This window comes from Perca flavescens, chromosome 9, assembly GCF_004354835.1.
Source record: "Perca flavescens isolate YP-PL-M2 chromosome 9, PFLA_1.0, whole genome shotgun sequence".
Classification (NCBI taxonomy): Eukaryota; Metazoa; Chordata; class Actinopteri; order Perciformes; family Percidae; genus Perca; species Perca flavescens.
The window spans coordinates 27,316,188-27,340,210 of NC_041339.1; the positions used below are offsets into that span (position 1 = coordinate 27,316,188).

A 24,023-nucleotide genomic window follows, 5' to 3' on the forward strand; every position below is an offset into this window, starting at 1 on the left:
CAAGTAATTGTCTAAAATTGCTGCACATGTTCAAAGAGAAAATAGGCTATCCACCCCTTGGCTTAAAACCTACTTTGGTAGTTCGCAGATCAAAGGAATATTTCCAGTCAGAAAATAGTGAACAAGTGCACAAAAGCCTGGGGTGTTGCCTTGCCACATGCCTGTTGTGGACCTCAAACCAATTAGGCCTTAATTGAGTGACAGAGTGAAAGGGGGCCATTCAGCTGAGCCTCTTTCACCCTGTTAGCCAGAGACAAGCATTCTTTGTGACACACGTACTGACTGATCCGGAGACATTTCGTTCATACGACCCACTTATGGAAAAAAGGCTGCCCCAGGTCCCTTTCGAAGACTCGTGCATCTCATGTTTCCTCCCACAAACAAGTGGACAAATGAATTTTGCCATGCAAATAATTGGGTTAATGGTTCTGGTTGAATGCCAGTTCGGGTCCAATAAATTCCCTCATGCAAGCAGAACAGTAGGTCACAATAGACGAGGACGAGCTCTTTGATGGCATCTTTTAATACAAACAGCGTGGATGTTTGTTTGTCACCATCAAGCTCGGGTGACCCAGTTGTTCTGTACCCAAACAACAGAAGAAAGGTTGTGCGAGGTAAAATGGTGGTCTTTAATTAGTGGGTTGAACATAACTGAAGAATATGATCTTATAACTGCACTTTTATTTGGGATCACAGATATTTAGCAACAAATTAATCTGCTCCTTAAAAGACATACACATGCAAGTTTAGCATAACTGCAGCTCATGGATGGATGTGTTGTTGTCAACTGTATTTACTTGAAATGTGTCAGGGCTATCCATAAATGCCTAAGCGATGACAGAGGAAATGGACTTTAAAGACATTCACTAAAAACATTTCAGCTTCTTACTAAGTATTAAAAAGAATGCAGAGTTTTTATTCAAGTGATTGTTGCTTATTTAGCCGTCAATATTTCATTCATAGAGAACGATTTGAAGCAACGTTTTCAGAGGCTTTAAGATGAAATATTGAGTATTTTGAAAAAAATGTATTTGGGGTCCTGTAAATTTCATTTATTTTAATCAACAGTATATTTTCTTTCTATAAAGTCACTTGACAAAATGAGCCCAGGGCCTTCATTTCAGTCAGTGAGTAGCTCATAGAATAAATTAAGGTATCATGGTAATATATGAATCAGTAAAAATGAAAACCTCTTGGCTATTCATAGAGTCACATGACTGGAAAATTCTTGCTCTGAAATGAAATATTGCCAGATGTCTGATGATACAAATCATCTAACAGTTAACAAATAGCTCAAATATTTGCAACCTTGTCTGAGAGAAATAAGGTGAGAGAGCTATTTGCATGTCTTCCTAAATCCTCTCAGAGGCCTCCAGCACAGAAAGGTCCCCAAGGGTCAGCACAGCTTCTTTCTACATGTTTTTTTTCCCTCTTTGTTTGCTCTGCTCTGTTCCACCTTCTGCTACAGATACTTTTTAACTCATAGCCACTGTGGCTTCTCTCGTATTTGTCATCATATGCTCTCTGGTTTTCCTCTCTCTCTTTCTCGCTCTCACTCGTCTCTCCTTTTCCTCATGATTGTTGATGACAATTATTTCCCTACAACTGAGCTGCAGTTGATTTAAGATTAAAGATAACAGGGAGAGAAAGGCATTACATTCCCACATCAGGCCACATCTATCCAACTTGCAGTGTGCTGTGATGCCTGGCAACCAGACTATGTTTCTCTTCCTTTCGGTTTACTAAAAGAGGGAGCACAGCCAAATGCAGCATACTCATGCCGCTCAAAACCAGCTAAGGCGGATTTTCTTCATTTCCTTTGCAGCCGTGGACTTTTGCAGTGAACTTGCCACAATCTGACCTTTACCCCAGATGTTAAGGCCTTCAAAGCTAACATGGATAAACAGCAGTAGCCAAAGCCCTTCCCGATTGCTGCACGAATTAATGCCAGACGATCAATGAAGGATTTACAAGGTCAAGCTGCTAAATCTTTCTCCTGATGCACATTAACAGGGTTGATGGCAAGAGCCACAGTATGAACAGTGGCATTGGTACACACACACACACACACACACACACACACACACACACACACACACTTGTCTTTCAGGTCAATTTGTCAGTTCACTGATGGCCAGGTTGATAAAACTGCATAGTAACATTGGTTTTTCAAGATGAACTTTTTATGGACGACAAGCATATTGCCTTTTTGGTTATTTTTATCCCGCTGAGGGATTTCAGCACATCTGGTTTGGTTTACACAAATTCTAACCGTTGTGTTTTGGGAGAGCAGAAAGGGTTTAGGTAAATTATGCGTGTACCAGCAGTGATAGATGTTTATTTACTGTGGTGGGTAACCATAGCTAACCAGTGACAACCCCTGTGGATACCACCTTGATCGGTACCAAACCAGTGTGTTTGCAAGATGTAGCCTTTAAAGCTGCACTAATGCATATTTTCTATTACCAGTTGAATGGCAAGAGAGGTGTGACTTATATTTAGGCAGTGTTGGGGAGTAACGGAATACATGTAACGGCGTTACGTATTCAGAATACAAATTATGAGTAACTGTATTCCGTTACAGTTACAATTTAAATAGTTGGTATTTAGAATACAGTTACATTGTTAAAATCAATGGATTACATGACAATACTTCTCCGTTTCACGAGTTTATTCACTCTGAATAAATTAAGGCAACTTAATGCATTTTCCAGAAGCCCCGATTTGAAATAGAAAAAAATAGCTATTTGCGTGATCAGTCACAATGGAGTCGGAACCGGCACGACAGAGCCAGGGCAGCAATACGTTTGTATCTTGGAAATTCAAACAGCATTTCACATTAAAGAACGAACAGGGAAAATGAAATATAGCTAACTGTGCCGTGCAGCCTCTGCTTGCCAGCAACCAGCCTCCTTTCAGCGTCCAAATTACTCCACTTCCAACCTGAAGAAGCATCTTAAAGTAAGTTATTTTTTAATTAGCCAAGGGTAGTCGTCTGCTGTAGTTTTACTGGTCACCTTGCTATTTTAACATTGACGTACGACTTTATATTCTCCTAGGTGCTGATTTACTAGCTCCAGAGCCGTTTAAAGACTACAGCCCCGTTTGACATGCTAACTAACGTTAGCTAAAATTAGCTTGTGGTAGCTTAGACTGCAGTTCGATTTTTGTAGTAGGCTATGCAGTTCGGGACTACCAATACAATAATCTATCTGCTTGTTCAGGTACACATTCAGCTAGTTGGAATAAAAAAGAACACACCATTATAGGCCTGTTTAGTAAGCTGGATGTGATAGCCGCATTCCTACACTTATAAAACGCAATTCAATTAGGAAGTAATCTTGAAGTAATCCAAGTATTCAGAATACGTTACTCAGATTGAGTAAAGTAACCGAATACGTTACAAATTACATTTGTGGGCATGTATTCTGTATTCTGTAACGAAATACATTTTGAAAGTATCCTTCCAAACACTATATTTAGGACATATAAAATGATCACTTAACTTTGAAACTCTGTTTCCATCAACTCTACAGTTCGTTTTAGCATCTTTCAGCTCATTGTTTTGGTTTTCCTGCCGGCAACTTTACTGTTTTGGTTCACATTGCCTCCCTTCTAGATGCAGTCAGGTGTTGTGGGCAAAAAAAGCTATAATAAACCAATGTACACTACCTGCTCACCAAACGGCAAAAAGAAAAAGTTGGTGGACATACAGTATGAGCATTTAGCTGCTTTCGGGCCAGATATTCTCCTCAGGATCAAGTGGAGAGTGAATATATAATATGATACATTTAATGAACAGAAAGTAATGGATACCTGTAATGGCAGAAAGAAACACATCCAAATACCTAAAACACAGTCAACTGGTTGATTGTGATTTGATGTACAGTATATGCTATATACTGTATATGTAAAGCCTCTGACATTGTCCTAAAAAAGCCAAGGTTTAACCTGTAACCTCTCAGCCACCAGAGCAGAGCCATGGATCAGCATTTATTGTTTTAGTCCTCTTTAAAACGATCCTCTTTGCCTCGTCAGTTGTTTTCTCCTACTTTTTCCAACTCCCACCTCCTTCTTCTACAACCCAAAGGTGATTAAATCACTTCCAGATGACAACATCCAGCTCAAGAGAGATAAATCAGTCAGGACATGTAGGTTTGTTTTTAAAGAAAGTTGCAACACCCGACAGATATTTCCTGGGAGGTGAGGAAGCTTTCTGTGAAAGTGTTTGAGCTGACATTTCCAGAAGGACCAGGGAAGAGAGAAAGATGGAGAAATTAAGCCCAATATGGATTATTTAAGATTGCTAACCCAGTTTTTACTTAAGATAACATAACATATGACCAAGAGTAACATATATTTTGTGACAAATTAGTTTTGTGTGAACAGTTCACATTTCTTTACTTGTAGCATTTCAAAGCCTGAATATAAATCTCTTTAGGTCATGGCAAAGCTTAAGGCTTTGAACAAAACATTTTGTGCCAGGAACTTTGAGCAGCTCATACGGTCTTCAAAAGGAACATTTAAGTCAATATTCATAATCTTATTTTTTTACCAGTCACTCTTTCCCAACTAATGAACAAAAGCTCAATCTTAAGGACAAGATTACTGCATTTCACAAATACTTTGTTTACACTACCTCAGTGGCAAAGTGTTGAAGCTCAATCCTTTCTTGGTGATGCTAATTTGTCACAGCTGAGAGATCAGCAGAGCACCAAAGAACTTTCACGTGTAGCATTTCTCTTGCCGGCCGTCTTATCTCACGACCCCATGTTAAGCTGCTAAATTTGCAGACCAGGAAGCAGGTACTGAGGTCTGCTGCTGGGGGGTTCTGGGGGTATCTGGATCACTTGACTAGACATGGCAGTTTTTTGATTTTGGATCTTTTTGATCATTGGTGTGATGTCATGCATCTTAATTTGCAACACTTGTATCTGATGGCTTTCAGGTTGGGATCCTCAAAGTCATCATCACCTTACAGAAGGCTTCTAAGTACAGAAAATATAATCCTGAGCTCCCAAACCATAAACACAACTTCCCCCCCTCTCTGTGGTAATTCCATCTCTCTATTACCTAACCCTTGAATGGCATCACAACTCTGTTCTCTCAAACCTCCCTTTGCCAAGCCAGCTGCAGCTTTCTGCACCATCATGTCCATCTATGGCAAATACAAGAGACCCAGCCCAGAGGGCCTTTAAGGATACAGCTGCCTTGACATCACTGAAAAAAAAAAAAAAAAAAAAAAAAGAGTTACTAAGCTCCATAAATGGTGCTTTTCTGTCTCCTCGTGGCTGCAAAATGCAAATACATGTGTAAAGCGTTGGACGATTACAGATGGATTTATAATACTACACATTATAATGTAATTTGATAATGTTATGTGCAGTATATGTCATGTTGCTCTGTCACTAGCATTTTTGATTGTCAAGGGTGCATTTCATCCTCTGTAAGAAGAAAATGCATCAGAATGGCATCAGTACTATATTGTACTTTCGTCATGTGGCAAATATAAAGACGGGGAAATAATATCCTCTAGTGGTTTATTTAGCAGTTTAAGAAGAGTATAATTAGGGCTGCCACCTCTTAGTCGATTAGTTGACTAATCGGTCGTTTTGGTCTTAGTCGACTAAGATTTCTTTAGTCGATTAGTCATTTTTTAATGCTTATTCATGCTTAATTACTCATTTCCAAGAAACTTATGAGCACATTTACGGTAAACACAAGATTTAAAGTGGTGCTTTTGCAAGATTAATTGTGGAGAAACTCAGTTTTACAGATGGTTAATTAACTACATTTATATTGTGCTTTTCTAGTCTTAACCACCTCTCAAAGCGCACAGCTCTGTCAATTAAATCAACTAATCGATTAGTCGACAAAATCATATAAGTGTTAGTCGACTAAGGAGTTCTTTAGTCGAGGACAGCCCTAAGTATAATAACCACATTGTCCATTGGACCAAGTCACATTGTCTCTTTGATTGCTCTGTCCTTGTAAGCTGTAGTCTAGAGGCCTTTACACATCGTGGATGTGACACATAACATACAGGAAAATGCATAATACTCTCTTATAGATATAAAAAATAATGGCATGCAAATTATTCGCAAAAAACAAATGTGCCCGGTGTGTAAAGGCCTTTAAACTACAGCTTTCAGAGAAACAGCGATGCGCCATTTGGATGTATTTGCTTTTTGCAGCCACAAGGTTACAGCATATTACTACTGAGAGAGTGATATGCACATCTGATCAGTGTGCATGCTTTTGTGGACATATTCATCTACTTATTCAATGTGTAATTTATTTATTTTAAGGTTTTCTGATGGTATAGATACACCAACTACATAATCCAAAACATATTAAGAATTAGATAGGGATGTGCTCACTGGGCAAATTTTGATATGCACTCAAACGCTAATGCTCTTGAAGAAAAAGGTTTGACATTTTAAAATATGCAAACACATACAGGCACATGAGTATTTGGAGCTTTGATGAGAAGCCTTTCTTGTTTAGGTGACTTGTTCATGACAAATAAAAGAATAAAAAGACCATATTCGACAGGTCTTCAGAAGGGTTTCAAAAAATAAAGGTGTGATCCTTTTTTTACATTCTTTCAGGAGTGTGATCTATATTGGGTAATTGTGACAAAAGGTGGGAGATAGAGCATTGTGTTAAAATAGTTTCATAACTAGCTGGCTAACTAGTAAAACACAATGCACAATGCATGTACGTAATATACCACTACCTTTCACACTATACTCATTTCATATCCCGACCCTATACATCATAGTTTATCATATTACACTATATTATGTTAATATGCTGTGTTTCTTTATTTATATTACATTTCTGTATTAATACAGACGAACACTAAGTGTAAATTACTAAATCATATCAGTCTGGTGTAGGCCTGCACTGTGAACATAAGACATGCTGACTCTGCTACTATTAATCATTCAGTTACGGTCATTTTTCCATGCAATTTAGGTAGCTTTTTTTAAAATACCACCAGGGTTTCCCACAGCACTTTGCAGCTAAGGCGGCTGCCTAAACAAGACACACCTGCCACCTTAACTACGTCGTAAAAAAAAGAAAGTATATGAGCGATATCCTCCTTGTTACTCGGTCCTGTTTTCTCCCTTTCATTCCAAACCGTGACCAACGCCAGTCTCCCTTCTCTGCAGTGCAGTCTACTAGTCGCACAAACAAGCCGCCCCCCGTCTGATGGCAAACCCCAGCCTACCACCTTAACTGACAAATGTTCCTGCACCTGTGCTCCTCTACGCATGAGTGCCTGAAGTATTCTCTTTTGCACACATTTTGAACAGTACATTGATCGTTCCGATCTTTGTTACACAAACCAGACAAACTCACGATAAACACTTTATTTCAACCATGAAAAATAGACAACATATCTCAATATACAATAACATTTAATGTCAATCGATATTTTCATTACTTATCATTTCTGTCGTCCTCTGGTTTCAAAGGTACATTCTTTTGTCTTTTATTAACACCAGACAGCAGGTGTTATTGGTCAAACAGAAAAAATAGATATCACATTTCTCAAATACATTACAGCACAAAGTACAAAAAGACATTCTTTTGGTTGGTGGGGTGAGTTAGTGCATGCAGATGTTGTTGCACAGGCTGATTACAAGTACAGTAAATTATGTGACCAAAAATCACCTGCAATTACTCACAGACTACATCTGTTTTTTTATTGTTAACCTGCATTTCATTTAGTCACAACGGTAGCTTTAAAGTAACATCCAAGGTTTGCCTTCACTTCACAGTCTTAAGGAAACTGAAACCGTCCAGGTTATGGGTTATTATTCTCTTTCACTTTCTGAGCGTTTCTTTATTCTCTTTGAACCTCTTACATGTTTCACTAAAAATGTAGTTGAAATAATTCAGCATTAGAGAATGAAAGTCACGTCACATTACAGAAGCAGCAGATGAGTAAATGTACTATATGCACACACAACATCTAATGTAGAACCACCTGTGAAATATGCTATATGTATAGGATGTTTAAAGCCAAAAGATGACTACAACCTCCATTACTCTCTTCCTGATTACCAGTGTACTGCTTACAGTCGGTCTGCTGTTCTCTGTGAGAACTGTACAGTATTCCACTAGCCTAAACTCCATTAAAAAAGTTCATTTTCCTCAGCAGGTAGTCCTGCATCAGGAACCGAGTGCAGAGGAGCAATGTGGCACAGTAGAATCTGGGTTTCAAAGTCCCATGAAGAAAGAAAGAAAGAAAGAAATAAAGAAAAAAAGAAAGGTCATAACTGAGGCTGGTGCACCCTTGACGGCTTTTCTCACAGAGAACACAATAGCAGCATTGATGAATATCAATTTGCAATCACACATTAGTCAAGGTAGTTTTCTGTTGTTTTTTTTTTTAGCTCCACACTTCACTGTGTCTGAAGGAACATCCGCTGCATGCAAAACCGCTTTGGTAAATGCTGAATCATGATGCAGTCAATGACATGACGAATGTAAAAGCATATTATATTTTAATGCAGTCTGTGTAGAGTCACAGCCGGGGTGTGCCGTCATGTGGCTGAGCTGTGAGTTGCCTCGTGCACGGAGCAGTTCTGAACTGAGGCAGGTACAGCGGAGAAAAGCTATGTGTTGAGGCTGACAGCAGCTCGCTCGAGTCCTCAGGGCCCAGCAAAGGGTGCGACTCCACAGAACAGTCCTCTAAGTTCAAAACTACATTTTTAAGCAGCTCAATTTTGGTCTCCTCTTTTCTCTGCGCCTCGTCTTCTTCGCTCTCCTCATCCTCGCTCTCCTCATCCTCCGCCGGATAGTTCATTCCTAGATAATACAAGTCCTTCCCTTCTCTCGTCTCGTGTTCTTCCTCTTCTTGCTCTGATGTTTCAGAAAGCTTCTCCACAGAGTTGTAGGAGCAGGGGCGCTGCGGGTCGTCCATCCCTCCACCTCGGCAGCTGTCCAGCTCCCACAGGCCGCAGGGGAAAGATCCAGAAATGTCTGAGTTATTGGCAGAGAAATTGCCCTCGTCGCTGGAGCTGCTGCCGCTACCATCCTTGTAGTGGAGATGAATGGGCTGCTGCTCCTCCTTCAGACCAGACAGCAGCACAGTGGCATATGTGACTGAAGACTGAGCAGAGCTGTCAGTGGTGCCTGGAGGCTGGTCTCCTGGGGGATCAACTAGCGGTAACAGATCTATCCTTGGGAGTGAACTGGTTATTGCATCCAGATTAAGGGCTAAGGAAGCTCTACCTTGTAGCACCTCACTCTCCATGGGTTGGTCTTGGTCGACCTCAGAGTTAAACCCTGAAGGAATAGAGATAGATAAGACGGTGGCTGGGTCAGGAGTTAGGGACACAAGTGGGGCTTGGACTAAAGCTGTAGACAGAGCTCCTAGGTCGAACTTGTCCCCTATGACAACTTTAGAAATGTTCTCAGATGGCAGGAGCAGTGGCCAGGCTGAAAGGCCCTCTCGAGGTATGAACAGATGGTCAAAGGTGTCAGCCTAAAAAGACGTGCAAAACAGATATTTTCAGAATTTGAGCTGATATATAAAAACATATGAACAAGAAAAGAAATAGCAGAGATTGCAATTATGATGATAAGTGGTTAAGAAGGGGCGATGAACTGCCCAACTCTGTTTCTGTACTACCCGATGGTAGCATTGCAAACTACTCACACTACTACAGATGTAGAGAGATAGAGCTTGTACATTTCTTTGACTACAGCAATTAATACAGTAAATGTGCAGGCATGAAATAGAACACATTCTAACATGAAGGGCCAAATGTTGTACACCATCATGCAAATGAATCATATTCAAGTGCATCAGTGTATAAAATAAGCATGTAAACATGTTGAGTCATTATCGTTGTAGTTTTCTTTTTTTACCTGTTTGAAATCTAGTCCTTTGGCCCAGGAGCACTTGTTTGGGTTGGGAACATCCTTCCACACAAACCTTTTCATCCTGAAAAAATATGCACCGGATATTTATGTTTATCTCTCTGTCTAAAGGCTTTTCCCTCGCACCCTCACACCCTCCCTCCCTCTCTCCCTTCAGCTAACGTGTAATTACACCCTTGTGACCTGCTAAATGTCACACTCCTAATTTTTCATGGTCAGTGTCCCTGCTTCTTAAATTAGACTGCACCCCAGAGACTTCCATAATTTATCATGTCTTACAGGTGTCTGGGTAAAAGAATAATTTGCTATACACTCATGCCATACAATTAATACCCGATACAAGATTAAATATGGAGTAAAACTCTACATTCTGCATGTGTCTTTCGTGAGATAAAATATTGCTGTTGTAGCATTAAAACACCTCCAACTCATATAATACCAGACGTTATACATGGTGATTTTATTTGTGCAGCATGTTTCGTGACTGAACATCAACAACATCATTTTTGAGTTTAATTTCTATAAATATGTATTTGGAGTCTTTTATCAAACAGCAGCCTCTTACTGGTTTTGGGAGAGGATCAGGGTGACGAACAAGACGATGAAGAGGAAGGAGATGACCATCAACATCATGTAGGCTGCAGGGTCTCCTCTGGTGGCTGTAACAGTTGGAAAAATACACATCAGACCTATGATTAATAACCCAGAAAACATGCTGGCATTGTGTCAGCACTTAAAATACTTTAATGTGTAATATGATTTTGACAGCCAAAAAACCTGGTGCATACCTATGGCATACATTGGCTCCCCTTCACCATCAGCAAACACAGGGTACAAGTAGAAGCCACACTCTTCAGAGTCTAAGAAATCACCTAAAATGATACATTTAAATGATGTTGGCTGAGTATATATACTCACTCTTACACTGAAAAATTAAATAATAAAAAGAAAAGACAGAGAAGAGGTGCTGTTACCTCTCAGATAGATAGGGTGGTCGGTGTAGGGAAGTCTGGCCCATGTTTTTCCACTCCTGCCGTTGTGATAATCAGAGTCCTGTTGCCTCTGTGGAGACCACTGGACCACCATGAACAGAGGCACATAGCTGTTGTCCAGCAGACTCCAGGACAGAGACACACAGGTGCTGTTGACAACCAACACACTGAACGAATGCACACAGCGGCCTGGAGAGTAGAGAAGAAGAAACTGAATGGATTCCAACAATAATTCTATTAGGTCCATGGCAATTGCGAAACACCATTCTGCCCAAAGATATTCCCTTATTTTGGTGTTTTGGTGTTTTCCACACCCTGAATGGATCCATTTCTTTGTCTGCACTTATTTATTTAGGATTTTCTATTTTTTTCTGTATACTGTGAGCACCTACAACTGATAGTGTTTCTGACATATAAATACATTTATAGTTTATTTCTACCATTACACCTGCAGTAGTTATTTTGGCCACTTGAGGGCAGTAGAAACAAGTTGTGAAAATGCATATTGCTCACATTGACCTTTTAGGTTAATATGACAAACATGGTTTTATTCTTCACCAACTCCTGAGCAAATATCTGAATCTCTAGACACTAAATGCTCCAATATGTTCACCAGCTAGTCGCTAACTGTGCATGTTGCCTTTTGGTGTTGAGCAGGTAGTGAACAGAGGAAAAACAGAATATGTGTGGGCTGAAAAACAAAGAGTTGAGGGGAACTGTAGAGTCGGATGACAAGTATCGGTCACTGTGAGTGATGCCTTTGACATACATGTATATGTGATCTATTGTTAATATAAAAATGTATTTATAGACACTTTAAGTAGCATGATTCTTTTATTTACAGACTGTTGACGAAGGAAAAACCTGAGTAAATCAACAGAGAAACTAATGCAGATCCATACAAAAGGTCACTTAATGGTTTGCTGAGTATACTGTGAATCATTAGCTACTGTATGGCCCTGAAATGTCAACATCAGTTGTTTAGCTGCTCATAACACTGAAAACATATTCTTAAACTACAAATGGGAGAATGTCTGACAAACATGCTTTTTTTCTATAAAACTAATGAGTGAAATGGAAAAGCATTTTGATTTTGCCAGTTAGTACTTTAATGAAAATATTTCCCCCTGAATTATGAGTAATGGCAGGGTGACACACACACACACACACACACACACACACACACACACACACACACACACACACACACACACACACACACACACACACACACACACACACACACACACACACACACACACACACACACACACACACACACACACACACACACACACACACACACACACACACACACACACACACACACACACCTTTCTTAAACATCTGTTGTTTAGTAATAACTACACTAAAGCTAATGGCAGCAGCGCCTCAATCAGCGCTTTCACAGGCTCTCCAGAGACATGTGTTGCAAGTGTCATGTCCTAATGGATGGCTGTTTACATCCTTACGTATTTGTCATGTGTTATGAGGCCATGGTTATAGGGGGAAAAAAAACAGACAAAAAACATTTGTTTAAATGGTTAACCTACCACATAATTGCCAAGGTGATGTTTTTCAAGAAATACATATTTCTGAGAGGACTTTTTTTAGTATTGCCATCTTAACATAGTTTGGAAAGAAAGAAAAATATTGCTGGAACCTTATTTTCTTTCTAGTACATCTGCGTCTGTAAGTACTGACCATGAATCTGACTGATCTTAACCTCACTTTTGTAGACCTATCTTTCCCAATGTTATAAAACTGCAAACCCTTTTCAACTCAACTACAGCTTTCACATCTTTACTGGAACATAACAGCATGTGATAGTATTTAAATGAAACCGTTTGCTCTCTTTCTCCTGACTGCTTGAATCTTGATGGGAGTTGTTTTAGATTAGTCTTAGTTATATTTATGGTTTTGGATGACCCCTGAGTTGTTTTGAAGTTGTTTCTAAGATGTATTTTTAGAGAGAAGTTGCAAAAACTCACATGCAACAAAGGTTTGGCATTTTTGCTTGATAAATGACTTAAATGATGATCAACAAAATTATTGAGGATTTATGTTTTGTTAACTTTTTATGTTCATGGGCCTCAAACACGCTGTTCCCTTTACCGTTGTAGCTATCCTTAAAATTTAAGATTACTGCAGATGTAGTCTTTGAAGAGGACATACAGTACTGTTGCTGCATAATGTAATATGGTCCTCATGTCCTATTGGTTGAATAGATTCAGTATTTGTGTAAAACAGAATATGACTATATAACTTTCTGTCAACACTTCAAAAAAATATATAGATAAAACATATTTTCAGCTCACTCACGTTTGGGCTGTCTCGCCAGTGTCATGTTGATGTTGTTAGTGGACCTTCCCAGATTATTGTAGGCCTCCACAGTCACAGTTTGGGGCACCAGGTTCCACTCAAATGTGTAGGAGGACACCCGCTCGATCTTCTCCCTTATCACAGAGCCACTCAAGGCCTTGTACTGGACTATAAATCCATCAACACAGTAAGAGCGCCCTGATATTTGGAGACGCTGCAGGGGAAAAAAAGCAGGAAAATCAACATTTTATTATATTTAGTTATGTATAAATTACAAGCCTGAACATGTTTTTGTTTTAGTTTGTGTACCTCAAATAGCAGAGTGACATTAGTCTGGTTTCTGTATGGATCATCTTGAAGGATTCTCCAGAAATCAGGGCCATGCTCAGGAGCTGGGGGGGAGAGACCGACAATTACATCACAACTTTTACCTCTGTGTTAGTGGTATGATGTGTATCTCGTGGGCCATCTTCCATTAGCACTAGGACTGCACGATATGAGGAAAATATGCGATAACATCGTTGAATATAGCGATAAAAATATTACTTGCGACAAACAAACCGATATTAAAGTCTACTCAGTTCTGCATTTTTGCTACTTTCAGTATTCTGTAAGATACAACAAATTGCTTGTTGAATTTAAAACAAATGAAAGGAAATCATTACCAACATTCTTTTTTTTTAACAAATTGAACATTGATTTGAATATAAAGGGCACTACTAAAAGAAAGAATGACAGGTGGCTGGGTTGCTTCAGTGGGTAGAGCAGGCGCACATATACTTGGAGGTTTATGTCTCGACACAGAGGTCCAGGGTTCGAATCCGACCTGTGACAATTTCCTGCATGTCTTTCCCCTCTCTCTAGCTCCTTTCTCATCTAGCTGTCCTGTCAAATAAAAGGCAGAAAAGCCCCCCCCCCAAAAAAATATAAAAGTGCAGTTTTCTACTGATATTTTCTTTCAACGAACACAAAAAGTGTATATTGCGGCAGTTGATATTACGTTGACGATAAAAAAAAAAAAATTATATATTGAGCAGCCTTAATTAGCGCTAAAATCAGAAGGTCACATCAGGCATCAAGAGTGAAAGCTTTAGTGCTAGCGTTTTTTAATTAATGAACATCCATTACATTAAAGCCATTGCCAAATGAGTTGCTACAAAGCGTATTAAGTCTATCAGCTTCACAAAACTCTCTCTGTATTTCTCAGCAAGGCTGTGTTTAGAAATTGTTGTCGTCCGGTAACTTTGCCACGCAGAAACTCGAGTGAAGATAATTACCTCTTCTGAAGAGTTCTTCATGTTTTTTTAATCCTCCGTGTCCTCATTGGCTACTAGCAACTGCGTGGAGGAGGGGTGGGGGGGCGCGTGCACGATTACGGAAGGCTTGTGTCATGTGGATGCAACAACAGTGTTGTTGTCATTACTTAGAATTCCTTATGGGGGTAACAGAAACTACGCACTATAGCTTGAAAGTAATGATGCCCTCCTGTACCTCTGCTGTTCTGAGGCGTGGAGTAGACCGAGTCGCTCCATTCGCTCCAGTAGCCGGTACCGCTGGTGGGCATGCAGCGTACTTGTACCACATACTCCTGGCACAGGGCTGACACTGCGGTCTTTGCCCACCGCACCCGCACTGGACTGTGGACCTGCAGGCATGACATTGTTAGTTAGTGTTCATTTTAGATGAAGGAAATGGAAAATATCTGAGCTGTTTCATCCTTCTCTCTGTTTACCCCAAACAAAAAGAAAACAAACAATTTCCTCATCTTTCTCATCATATTAACCCTTAGATGCATAAATGGGGTCAAAAATGACCCCAGCAGTTGTTTTTTTGCAATATTTTTGTAATTTTACATTTTTATCATTTAATCTTCCACGTATTCCTCAAATAGGTTGTCTTTGACATGAGGCCATTTGGATTTGTATCTAATTGTTATATTTTTTAAGTAATTGCATGTTTTGTATCAGTACCACACTTTTCCATACGTGGGGTCAAAAATGACCCAAAGCATTTTCTATGGAATTTCAAAGGTTAACCCTAGGAGCCTTTGGTTTTTATCAACTGTGACTGCAAGGTATACATTTACTGTTGATCCACACATCTAATGGCAGCAGTCCCACCACCCTGAAAGTTATTTTTACTAAATGTTAACATTATTTTTAATACTCTACCAATTACTGCTCTGATCACTGTTACTAACAGTGCATTAGTGTATTCTCATTTGAAACAGTGCTTACCAAAATCCCTTCATGTTTACTTTACTTTACCTTAATTCCCTTACCATGAGTTAAGTTATACAAATACTTTGAAGTTTAAGTTGGAAGTATTGTTAAGTAGTAAGTAGTTTTTTTCAAGAGGCAGTGATGTGGTTAGTTATATAATTTCTAAATGGTAACCACCAACATGTCAGAAAGGTCTGTTGGCACTTTGACATTTCCAGTTGAAAATTAATTTCAGTGCTCAACATTGTGTCAGTCAATTACAATGTATTACAATGACATTCAGCCTTGATGAAACTAAATATTGGTGTGTTTACATTTCCTGTCAGTAGCTGGGATGCAACCATAGACAATTATTTTTAATCAATTAAATGTTTAGTCTATGGAATGTAACAAAAGTTACAAGCTATAAAGACAAGCACATTTTGCAAGATTTCATGCGCTTTCATTAGAGCAAATATGATTTCAAAATGATTTATTATTTTTAGTAGTGGCTCTAAACCTGCTAGCATTTACAGCATTTCTCAGTAATTCGTGAAATGGTCACATTATTTAACCTATAGATTCATGTACAAGGGTCATTGTTTCATTGTTTGGGGTGGTGGATGGGTCGAACAACACAGGACTTTCACCCCGGAGACCGGGGTGAAAGTCCCGGCATAAACCCCAACCGTCCCGTTGTTGTGGCGCATCAGCATCCCAGAGACCGGGGATTGCGTCCCAGCGTGTGGCGTGTCCTTTCACCGTGCTTCTTTTCCTAAACCCAACCGTCCCGTTGTTGTGGCGCATCAGCGTCCCATTGTTATGGGGCGTTGGCGTGGTGTGTCTTTTCCCCGTGCTTCCTTTCCAAAACCCAGTTATATGCTGACCACACGAATAAATGACATCCTCAGCAACGAGATAATTTTGTCCGTTCACACGAATCAATAGACTAAAAATAACGTGACCATTTCACGAACTGCTGTGAGACCGTGCTGCCCTTAGACACTATGTGAATATACTCATGAGCACAAGTGTGTGTGTGTGTGTGTGTGTGTGTGTGTGTGTGTGTGTGTGTGTGTGTGTGTGTGTGTGTGTGTGTGTGTGTGTGTGTGGTTAAGTAGTAAGTAGTTTTTTGACTTAAGATAGAAATTTATTAAGTTTACTGCATAAAACGCATTCATTCTAATTGGGGTCATTTTTGACCCCACTCATGGAAGAGTGTAGGTATTGGTAGGTCATGCATCTAAGGGTTAATAGCATGTGTCCAATTTTCCAGAGAATTTTTCAACGAGAGGACAGAAATATGGTCTCATCGCAGCTCCTATCAGATCATTTCAAACTGACCAGTGGATTCCATGTCAAAGCACTCTGTGGCATTTAATGAGATATGAGACTTTTTGTTTGCTAATAGATAAACATCTTTCCTACAGGTAGAAGATTATTCAATGTCAATAATGTCGCTTTGAAGAATAAAATAACAGTGAATGAACAGTAGTGAGTTGTCTGTGGTAATCATCCAGTTTGCCACCAAATACAATAATTACATGCAAGTTGATATTTAGATGGTTTGCAAGGTTCTGGAGGGCTATTGTCCATTAACCTCCTACAATAATTGGTTTTCGATCAAGGTTAAATGCCGACCGTAGTGCCACATAGCCAAACTTTCTATCAAAGCATGTGGTTGGTAAAGAGTCCGACAGAGCAGCACACCTTCCACTCTCTCACAGCGGAGGTTGAGTGGTACTGAAACTGACACTGGAGCCCCTCAACTGGCAGAGACGGAGGCTCCCACGTAACCATCAGGACTCCATTGCTTTGGCTCACTGCCTTTACATTAGTGGGTGTGTGGGGTTTCACTGCAGGGGAAATAGAATGGAATAAGTGTGAGTTTGTCTCATACAGCAGCAAAACATCTGATAAACATGATCATAGGAAATGGAAAAAAAACCTAAACCAATCTTGTGTAAAGCTGTTTTCAGTTTTTCTCTGTGAGCAATAATATTCACTAGTTTAACCTCAAGTTCATCTTCAAACATCCAACTCTTCCCCTATGAATATATAATAGCGCAATGGCTTCCTGTGAAGTTCAATATCTATTTGCCTTAAAACCTGATTTTAAAATTCAAAATATGCCATTTAGATAATGCCATTCCACACATCTTGTCTATCTTGCTCACCATGATCTATGGGCGACAGGTAGATGGGTTTAGAACTGATGGGGCCCACTGGGGACGGCAACTCAAGCCACAGCTTGTAGCAGTTCATCCTCAAAGGCTTGATGGTACAGGTGGTTTTCTGCTTGGATCTGTCCTGCAAGCAAGCAGGCCCCATCTCCCCAACTTCCACCCCCGCTCGTTCCCTCTCCTCCATCACATCACATGGCAGGTCAGCCCACCTGGCATGAATTATTATGAAGATCTTGAATTTTGTAATGTTACTTTTATACAATCTGATTAGTACAGCTCAAATGCCAATAGAGGCTCAGATGCATAAATAAAGAATAATTCCGGTTTCTGACAACTTGAGTCTTATTTTTTGTAGTTATGGTTAGGATACTATTGTACTCAACCAGAATAATTGCTGAGATCTGGGAACAAGGCAACTTTAGCTGGAATGAAGACAGACAAGGCAACAAACAAGCGGTAAAATAATCAGACATGTAAACAAGCCAACTGTTAAGTCAGATTAATAAAACCAGTGTACGTGGAGGGCGCAAAATGTCTGTAATAATCAGTCATTGCACGAGAAAACTATAGCCAGTGTGGTGGGTTAAAGTTAAACCAGGAAGTCCATCTGCAATCTGTGATAGATGTTTACAAAACAGTTTGGGGATTAACTTTCATTTTGACTGGATTTGTTTAAAACCTGTATGGTCATCCGACTACTCATATATTTTGCCCGTGTTATCGTGTCAGACTTTTTTGCAATATTGCTACAATCCCAGAACTTATTATTACTGAGTGATTGTTAAACTGTAAATAAAACCTACATTGTATTAAAATGCAATTATTCTTAAAATTACAAATCACTTCAAAATAGTAAAACATCTCTCACATCTAAATTCACAGTGATTTGTTGTTTCCATCTCTACTTGAAAGATGGGGAATTAAAGGAAACGTAACAAAAAAAAAATAGGAACTGGAGTGAAGAACATTATAAATTACAAGAAAGTTATGTCTGTCAGTCCTCATTGTTGCTGTGGTTTTAAGAGTGTAGAGACTTTCTATTGAGGTCAGAAGTCCTGATGAAATAAACCTCCTGGTATCACTTCACACAACTATTTCCTGGGTGTGTTCACTAATTGTGCTGCCTGGTACTCTGTGTTCAGTAACTTGCAGGTTTTCAGCACACTGAGTTGTGAGGTTAAATCCTAAATCGGATCTGCTAGAATGATCGATGTAGTTAGGTTCAGGCACGAGGAGTGAGGATTGGTTAGGATAAGAATACCAGAGTAAGCCAAACAGAGGCAGAATAAGGCAGGCCACAAGGCACGTCCTTTGACGTTGACACGTCTAGTGGATCCGATCTAGCATCTACCAGTTGTGAGGTTTCATAAACACGCCCCACAGCTTGTACAAACATCCTAACACACTAAAAGAAGAGAGCTACTGTGAAATGTAAATTGACGCTTTACCTGGATCTGAATTTGTGTTTACTCCACTTCGGGTTGTTCCAGCTGCACTTCATAGCATCGATATTACCGTTGGTTTCACAGTTTATATCAATGGAGGCACCTGAGATATGCAGGAAGAAACACTCACATTTAGGTCACAATAACAAACTTCACCTGAGATTATTTTTGCTTCACATTGTTGTGCTGTCGCATGTCTCCTCTCGCTTTCCTGTCTTTGTCCTCTGCCGTGGAAAAGTGAGGGACTTCCAGGAACTTTAAAACATCAGAGGTGAAATGTTGAGGTTTGACTTTCCCTACAGAATTAGCTCCTCCGTGTCTTAAACTGTAAATAAATGATGCCTGATGATGCTTTCCGTCTGTCTGTAATATTTTGCTTTGCAGTTATTGGTGCAACAAAGCTCACCTTCTACATAGATCTGGCTGTACGGGATGGTCCACTCCTGAGTGCACCGCAGCAGGTTGTACAGGTCGTACCGAGTCTCTGAAGGACGCACTGTGATCTGGCTGACCTGGTTTGGGAACGGGAAAGCCAGATCTATTAAGTAAATTAGGTGAACTGTTCTTTCCTAAAAAAATACACAGGGAAGTCCTTCAAACGTGTTGGAAATGTTCCCAAAAACACACAAAAAGCCCTGGAAGGAGGTTTTTTTTTTTTTTTTCTTCTTACCCATTGGTTGACTGCGTGGTACTGACTGCGAGGAAGCTGCTGTTGGAGGTTGAGCATCCACATGGCCGTGCTGGCGTTGATGCTGTGGTCGTTGAACACGCAATACACCGTTACATTCTCGCCCGGTCGCGCCACCACTTCCTCAGGGATGTAGCTCACCTCTGCACACACACACAAAAACATCATGACATGGTTTGATTTCTTTATAAACTTCTCTCTTCCTCTTTTTATAATTTCCATAGAAGTCTCAATATTGCACACATTATTTTATATAAAGCAACATCCAGGAATGAAGATATATTAGGAAAAAAACATCAAAAGTAATAAAAAGGAGAATAAAACAAAGACCTTTAGTTGAAAGGACGCCTGACTCATTCTTATTCACGCACAGATTCCATGTTGACTTTTTACAAAAGACAAAAAAAACAACTTTGATTGGGATATTGTCTGAAATGAGTGTGAGGGTGTGAGGGCTGTCATCTAAAACACCTCCTCAGATGCAGCCAACCAAAACACCTGAGTGGAGTCAAAAGAAAAACTAAAGTACCGATAAATGAACTCATCCGTCTGCAGGTGAGGAGCTCAACAAAAGAATTCTGTTTCGTGTCTCATCGTTGTTCAAACTTATTTTTTTACTGCTGATACGCATTAAAAAAACCTTCAAAGAGTCATTCATTTACTTTGCTGTGTTGGAAGACTTGCTGTCATCAGTTCATTTGCAATAAAGTTTTTCAAGCTTGTTTGGGTGAGATGACTCAGAGTTGTTGAGTCTTACAAACTTTCAACCCCGTGACACGGACAGATTTTTCCAGCAGACTCAAGTTTCGTCATGTGATGTAGAGTAGAAGAGCAACCATTTGTAAACAGCACATGCAAACACATGCATGTCTACATAAAAAAGGTAAAAGCAAGTATGCACAAAGAGATCTAATGACAGCACAAAGCACTGCCCAATACTCAAAAGGTATGTTGTGTTTTTAAGCCCTCAGGCTGATGTTCACATTTTAATTATCAGTCTGATGTTGCAGAACACAAGCTAACAACCAGCCAAAAGGAGCTATTTATAGTCTCTGAGTAAATGAATTATTTGGAGTGTGCAAATAATTCTCGCTCTCAATACTCAAATCTCAGTTTCATCATTTCAATGGATGGCTGCTTCATGTTCAGCTTTTTGCTGCTTGTGACATTTTCCTCATTTTTGTGTCATTCTCTAGTTTTATACAGTCTATTGTCATGCTGTAGGATTTGTAGCCTTGAGAACGACCTCTGGTTCAGAGTCTATTGGCGTCGACCACATTGGAATGAGTTCTTCATTAATAGCCAATGAGCTGGACTCATTTTAATAGATTAGCATTGACATAAATCTACCTGAGGGATAATTGAGGTCAGTTGTTTAAATCCAACACAGTCAGTGATGAGTGTTGAATTGCAGCCATCAGGACAGGTTAAAATGGTCATTGCAAAAAGGGGAAATTATGTCACTCCACTCCCTGATTTTAGGGCCATCAAATACCCAAATTACCTTTTCATATAGTTCAGCTTTTGCAGTTCTGAAACACACTTAAACAATCGAGTTTCAAAACATCAGCAGGGAGTTGAGAGTATTTTTATTTTTTTAAGAAACTAAATTGAAAAAAAGGAGCTAAGAGTTATTAAGAAATAATTATTGTTCACATTTCAGTAGGAGGTTTTGTCATTGTTAAATCATTTGGTAAAAAAGGACATCTCATTAACACAGCAGCCAACATGCAATATTTAAGGCAGACTGAGAGAAAGCAACCAGAACAAGGACAAGTTTTACTGTAAACATTTGAGAGAAATTGTATACCTTACACACACAACAGGCTGTAAAAGGCCTTTAGCATAGCCTGTGTCACTTATTTTATGCAAAATTAAGTGAATGTTTTGCAGTACTTCCAAGAATCCCCAGGGAGTCATTGACCCCCCTGTTAAATACAACAATGAATTTCAAACAAACAGTGCAGGGTTGTACTGAGTGACACATTTACATTAGAGGGAAAAAACAGAGGCAAAAACCTTTTAGCTTTAACAAAGTAGGAATAAAAAGAACTAAATATCTTCTTGTATGTCTCTATATAAACAGATGGAAGGAAACCATTCTTACCGTCCAGGTGGATGCGGTAAGGTTCACTCCACTCGCTCCACAGTGAAGGCTTGTCCAGGCCGGAGCAGCGGACCTGGGTGATGTACTTCAATCTGGGCTTCAGCTCCAGAGACAATCTGGGCTCTCCAGGAGCAGACACCACCTGGAACCGGTAGAGAGGGAATTCAAAAAACACAAAAAACTGAATCCAGGATAGTTGGGTGTGTCCTCATGTGAACGATGACTGAATCAAATCCATCATCATAAACATGACTGCGGTTGCTGTTTGAGGTCTTGGATCAACTTTAACGGTCACAAAAACATACAATGGGAAATTGATGGTGTGTGTAGACATCTAAAAACTTTGGCAATTTTTTTAACATTAAAATTCAGCATTTTTCTTCTTTTTTTTTTCTTCTTTATTTATTTATTGGACAATAGTGATATTACAGTTGAGGAAGTGTGCATAGATATTACATGAATTCAAGGTATCTCCTTGAGATACCTTCTTAGGTTTTCTTAGGGTTACAGCATATTTACCACATAAAGGTTTGTCAGATACAAATTCAGGATTTTTCATGTTAAAGTTTGATCATATCTGAACCCTGGATGAATGATGGAGCCTCTGCTAGACACTGAGTGCAATGTTAAATGCTAAGTACACTCTCTGAGGCTATTACAACCAAACTGACTGTGAGCAGCAGCGAAACACAAATACAGTTAAGTGTATGTGTAGTTGTGTGTGTGTGTGTGTGTGTGTGTGTGTGTGTGTGTGTGTGTGTGTGTGTGTGTGTTTGTTTGTGTGTGTGTGTGTATACCACTCACTTGGACAAAAATCCATTTATTATAACTGCAGACTTGATGGATTAAAAGCAAAATAATAATGACTTGACAAACAGACTAGATGGCCATGAGTATTTATTAATAGTTTCTTCACCTGCATCATTATCAAATAGAAAAACACGAGGCAGAGGCATATTTTACAACTTGAAAATGTTATTATTAATAGCATATAATTGATACATTACCCCCAGTAAAGCCATTAATTACAGTTTACCAACCCTTTATAAAGGGTGCCTTATCATAAAGTGGTAAAAAAAAATTATATAATAAGATCCCATGACTTCCATTGGGGTCAGTAGCAAACTCTTACAAGGTACCACATCTTAACTAATATCTTATGAATGCTTAGTGTTACCTGCCAGGCCGGATGAGTGGTATTGGAAGAGAGTCGGACTTCATATCTTAGTGGACCGGTTTCAAAGTCTGGTGGGTCATCCCACTGTAAAATCAGTTCTGCCTCAATGGTCTGGATATGTGACAGGTTGACTGGAGGACTCGGTTTCACTACAGGAAAAAGAGCAGATTGTCTCACAAACAGAAGCACGTGTTTACAGTAGAATGCATACACTGCTATTCATAACACCACTTTGATCCTGGTTTAAAATCAATTAATATTTTATCAAAGGTTACTAAATTCCGTGTCAATCACTACAATAAATGTATGAGGATTTTGTCATATGGCTCCTACAATTACAATATCTGAGTTTACATCTGTGAAGGATTTAAAGATCCGCCTTGCAGCCTTAAGGTCACGTATTACTGGGGTGGTTATTTACTCAAATATGACATAACAACAATGTACTGTATATCTAAAGGTGGAATTTGCTGTAATTACAGTACACTTATGCAGTGAAGATCAATAGTCTTCTTCTCATTGGTCAGGTTTATCAATATTTAGATAAATAAATGCAATTCTTTTCATGCTTTTTCAGTCATTACAGTATATAAGAAGTGATGGCACTTAAATGCCAGCTAATCATGCGCAGATATTTTAATCAAAGTATGTAACTGAACATTTTTAATAACCCATGATTCATCTGTGCCGTATATTGAGCTTAATATTTGGACTGAATAACCATTTTCGGGGGATTTTAGAGTTGTGGACCCAGACTTATATTTACTGTCATTCACAGACAGGCAATTACTGTATGACACATACAGAGATAATTAGGAGTAATAGCTCAACAATTAATTTTCCAGACTGCTCTCACATCAGGGAAAAGACGTGCTTGTAATGTTCTTTTAAAAGGATAAATTTGATCATGTAACTCAATGAGAAGCAATATTGATTACATTCCTAATGTAATAACACATTACTGTTCACATAAAGTGCCTTCCAACTGAAAAGTTCTCGATTGTG

At 39.3% G+C, this 24,023-nt stretch overlaps 1 protein-coding gene across 3 annotated transcripts in view; it reads right to left on the reverse strand.

Annotated features, from left to right (window-relative positions):
* Nucleotides 1–7,364: 7,364 nt before the first annotated feature.
* The window catches only part of lepr (leptin receptor), a 45,191-nt gene continuing 28,532 nt past the window's right edge, over nucleotides 7,365–24,023 (reverse strand). For all 3 annotated transcript variants that reach the window (XM_028586850.1, XM_028586851.1, XM_028586849.1), the window contains exons 7-21: nucleotides 23,019–23,167; nucleotides 21,842–21,983; nucleotides 19,717–19,877; nucleotides 19,453–19,558; nucleotides 19,050–19,149; nucleotides 17,593–17,810; nucleotides 17,126–17,271; nucleotides 14,706–14,859; nucleotides 13,524–13,606; nucleotides 13,215–13,428; nucleotides 10,875–11,081; nucleotides 10,689–10,772; nucleotides 10,466–10,559; nucleotides 9,889–9,964; nucleotides 7,365–9,502 (exon numbers count right to left, since the gene is read on the reverse strand). In XM_028586850.1, the coding sequence (XP_028442651.1) occupies nucleotides 8,540–9,502; nucleotides 9,889–9,964; nucleotides 10,466–10,559; nucleotides 10,689–10,772; nucleotides 10,875–11,081; nucleotides 13,215–13,428; nucleotides 13,524–13,606; nucleotides 14,706–14,859; nucleotides 17,126–17,271; nucleotides 17,593–17,810; nucleotides 19,050–19,149; nucleotides 19,453–19,558; nucleotides 19,717–19,877; nucleotides 21,842–21,983; nucleotides 23,019–23,167 (2,897 nt within the window). In that variant the 3' untranslated portion in view covers nucleotides 7,365–8,539. The remainder of the gene's footprint in view (nucleotides 9,503–9,888; nucleotides 9,965–10,465; nucleotides 10,560–10,688; nucleotides 10,773–10,874; nucleotides 11,082–13,214; nucleotides 13,429–13,523; nucleotides 13,607–14,705; nucleotides 14,860–17,125; nucleotides 17,272–17,592; nucleotides 17,811–19,049; nucleotides 19,150–19,452; nucleotides 19,559–19,716; nucleotides 19,878–21,841; nucleotides 21,984–23,018; nucleotides 23,168–24,023) is intronic.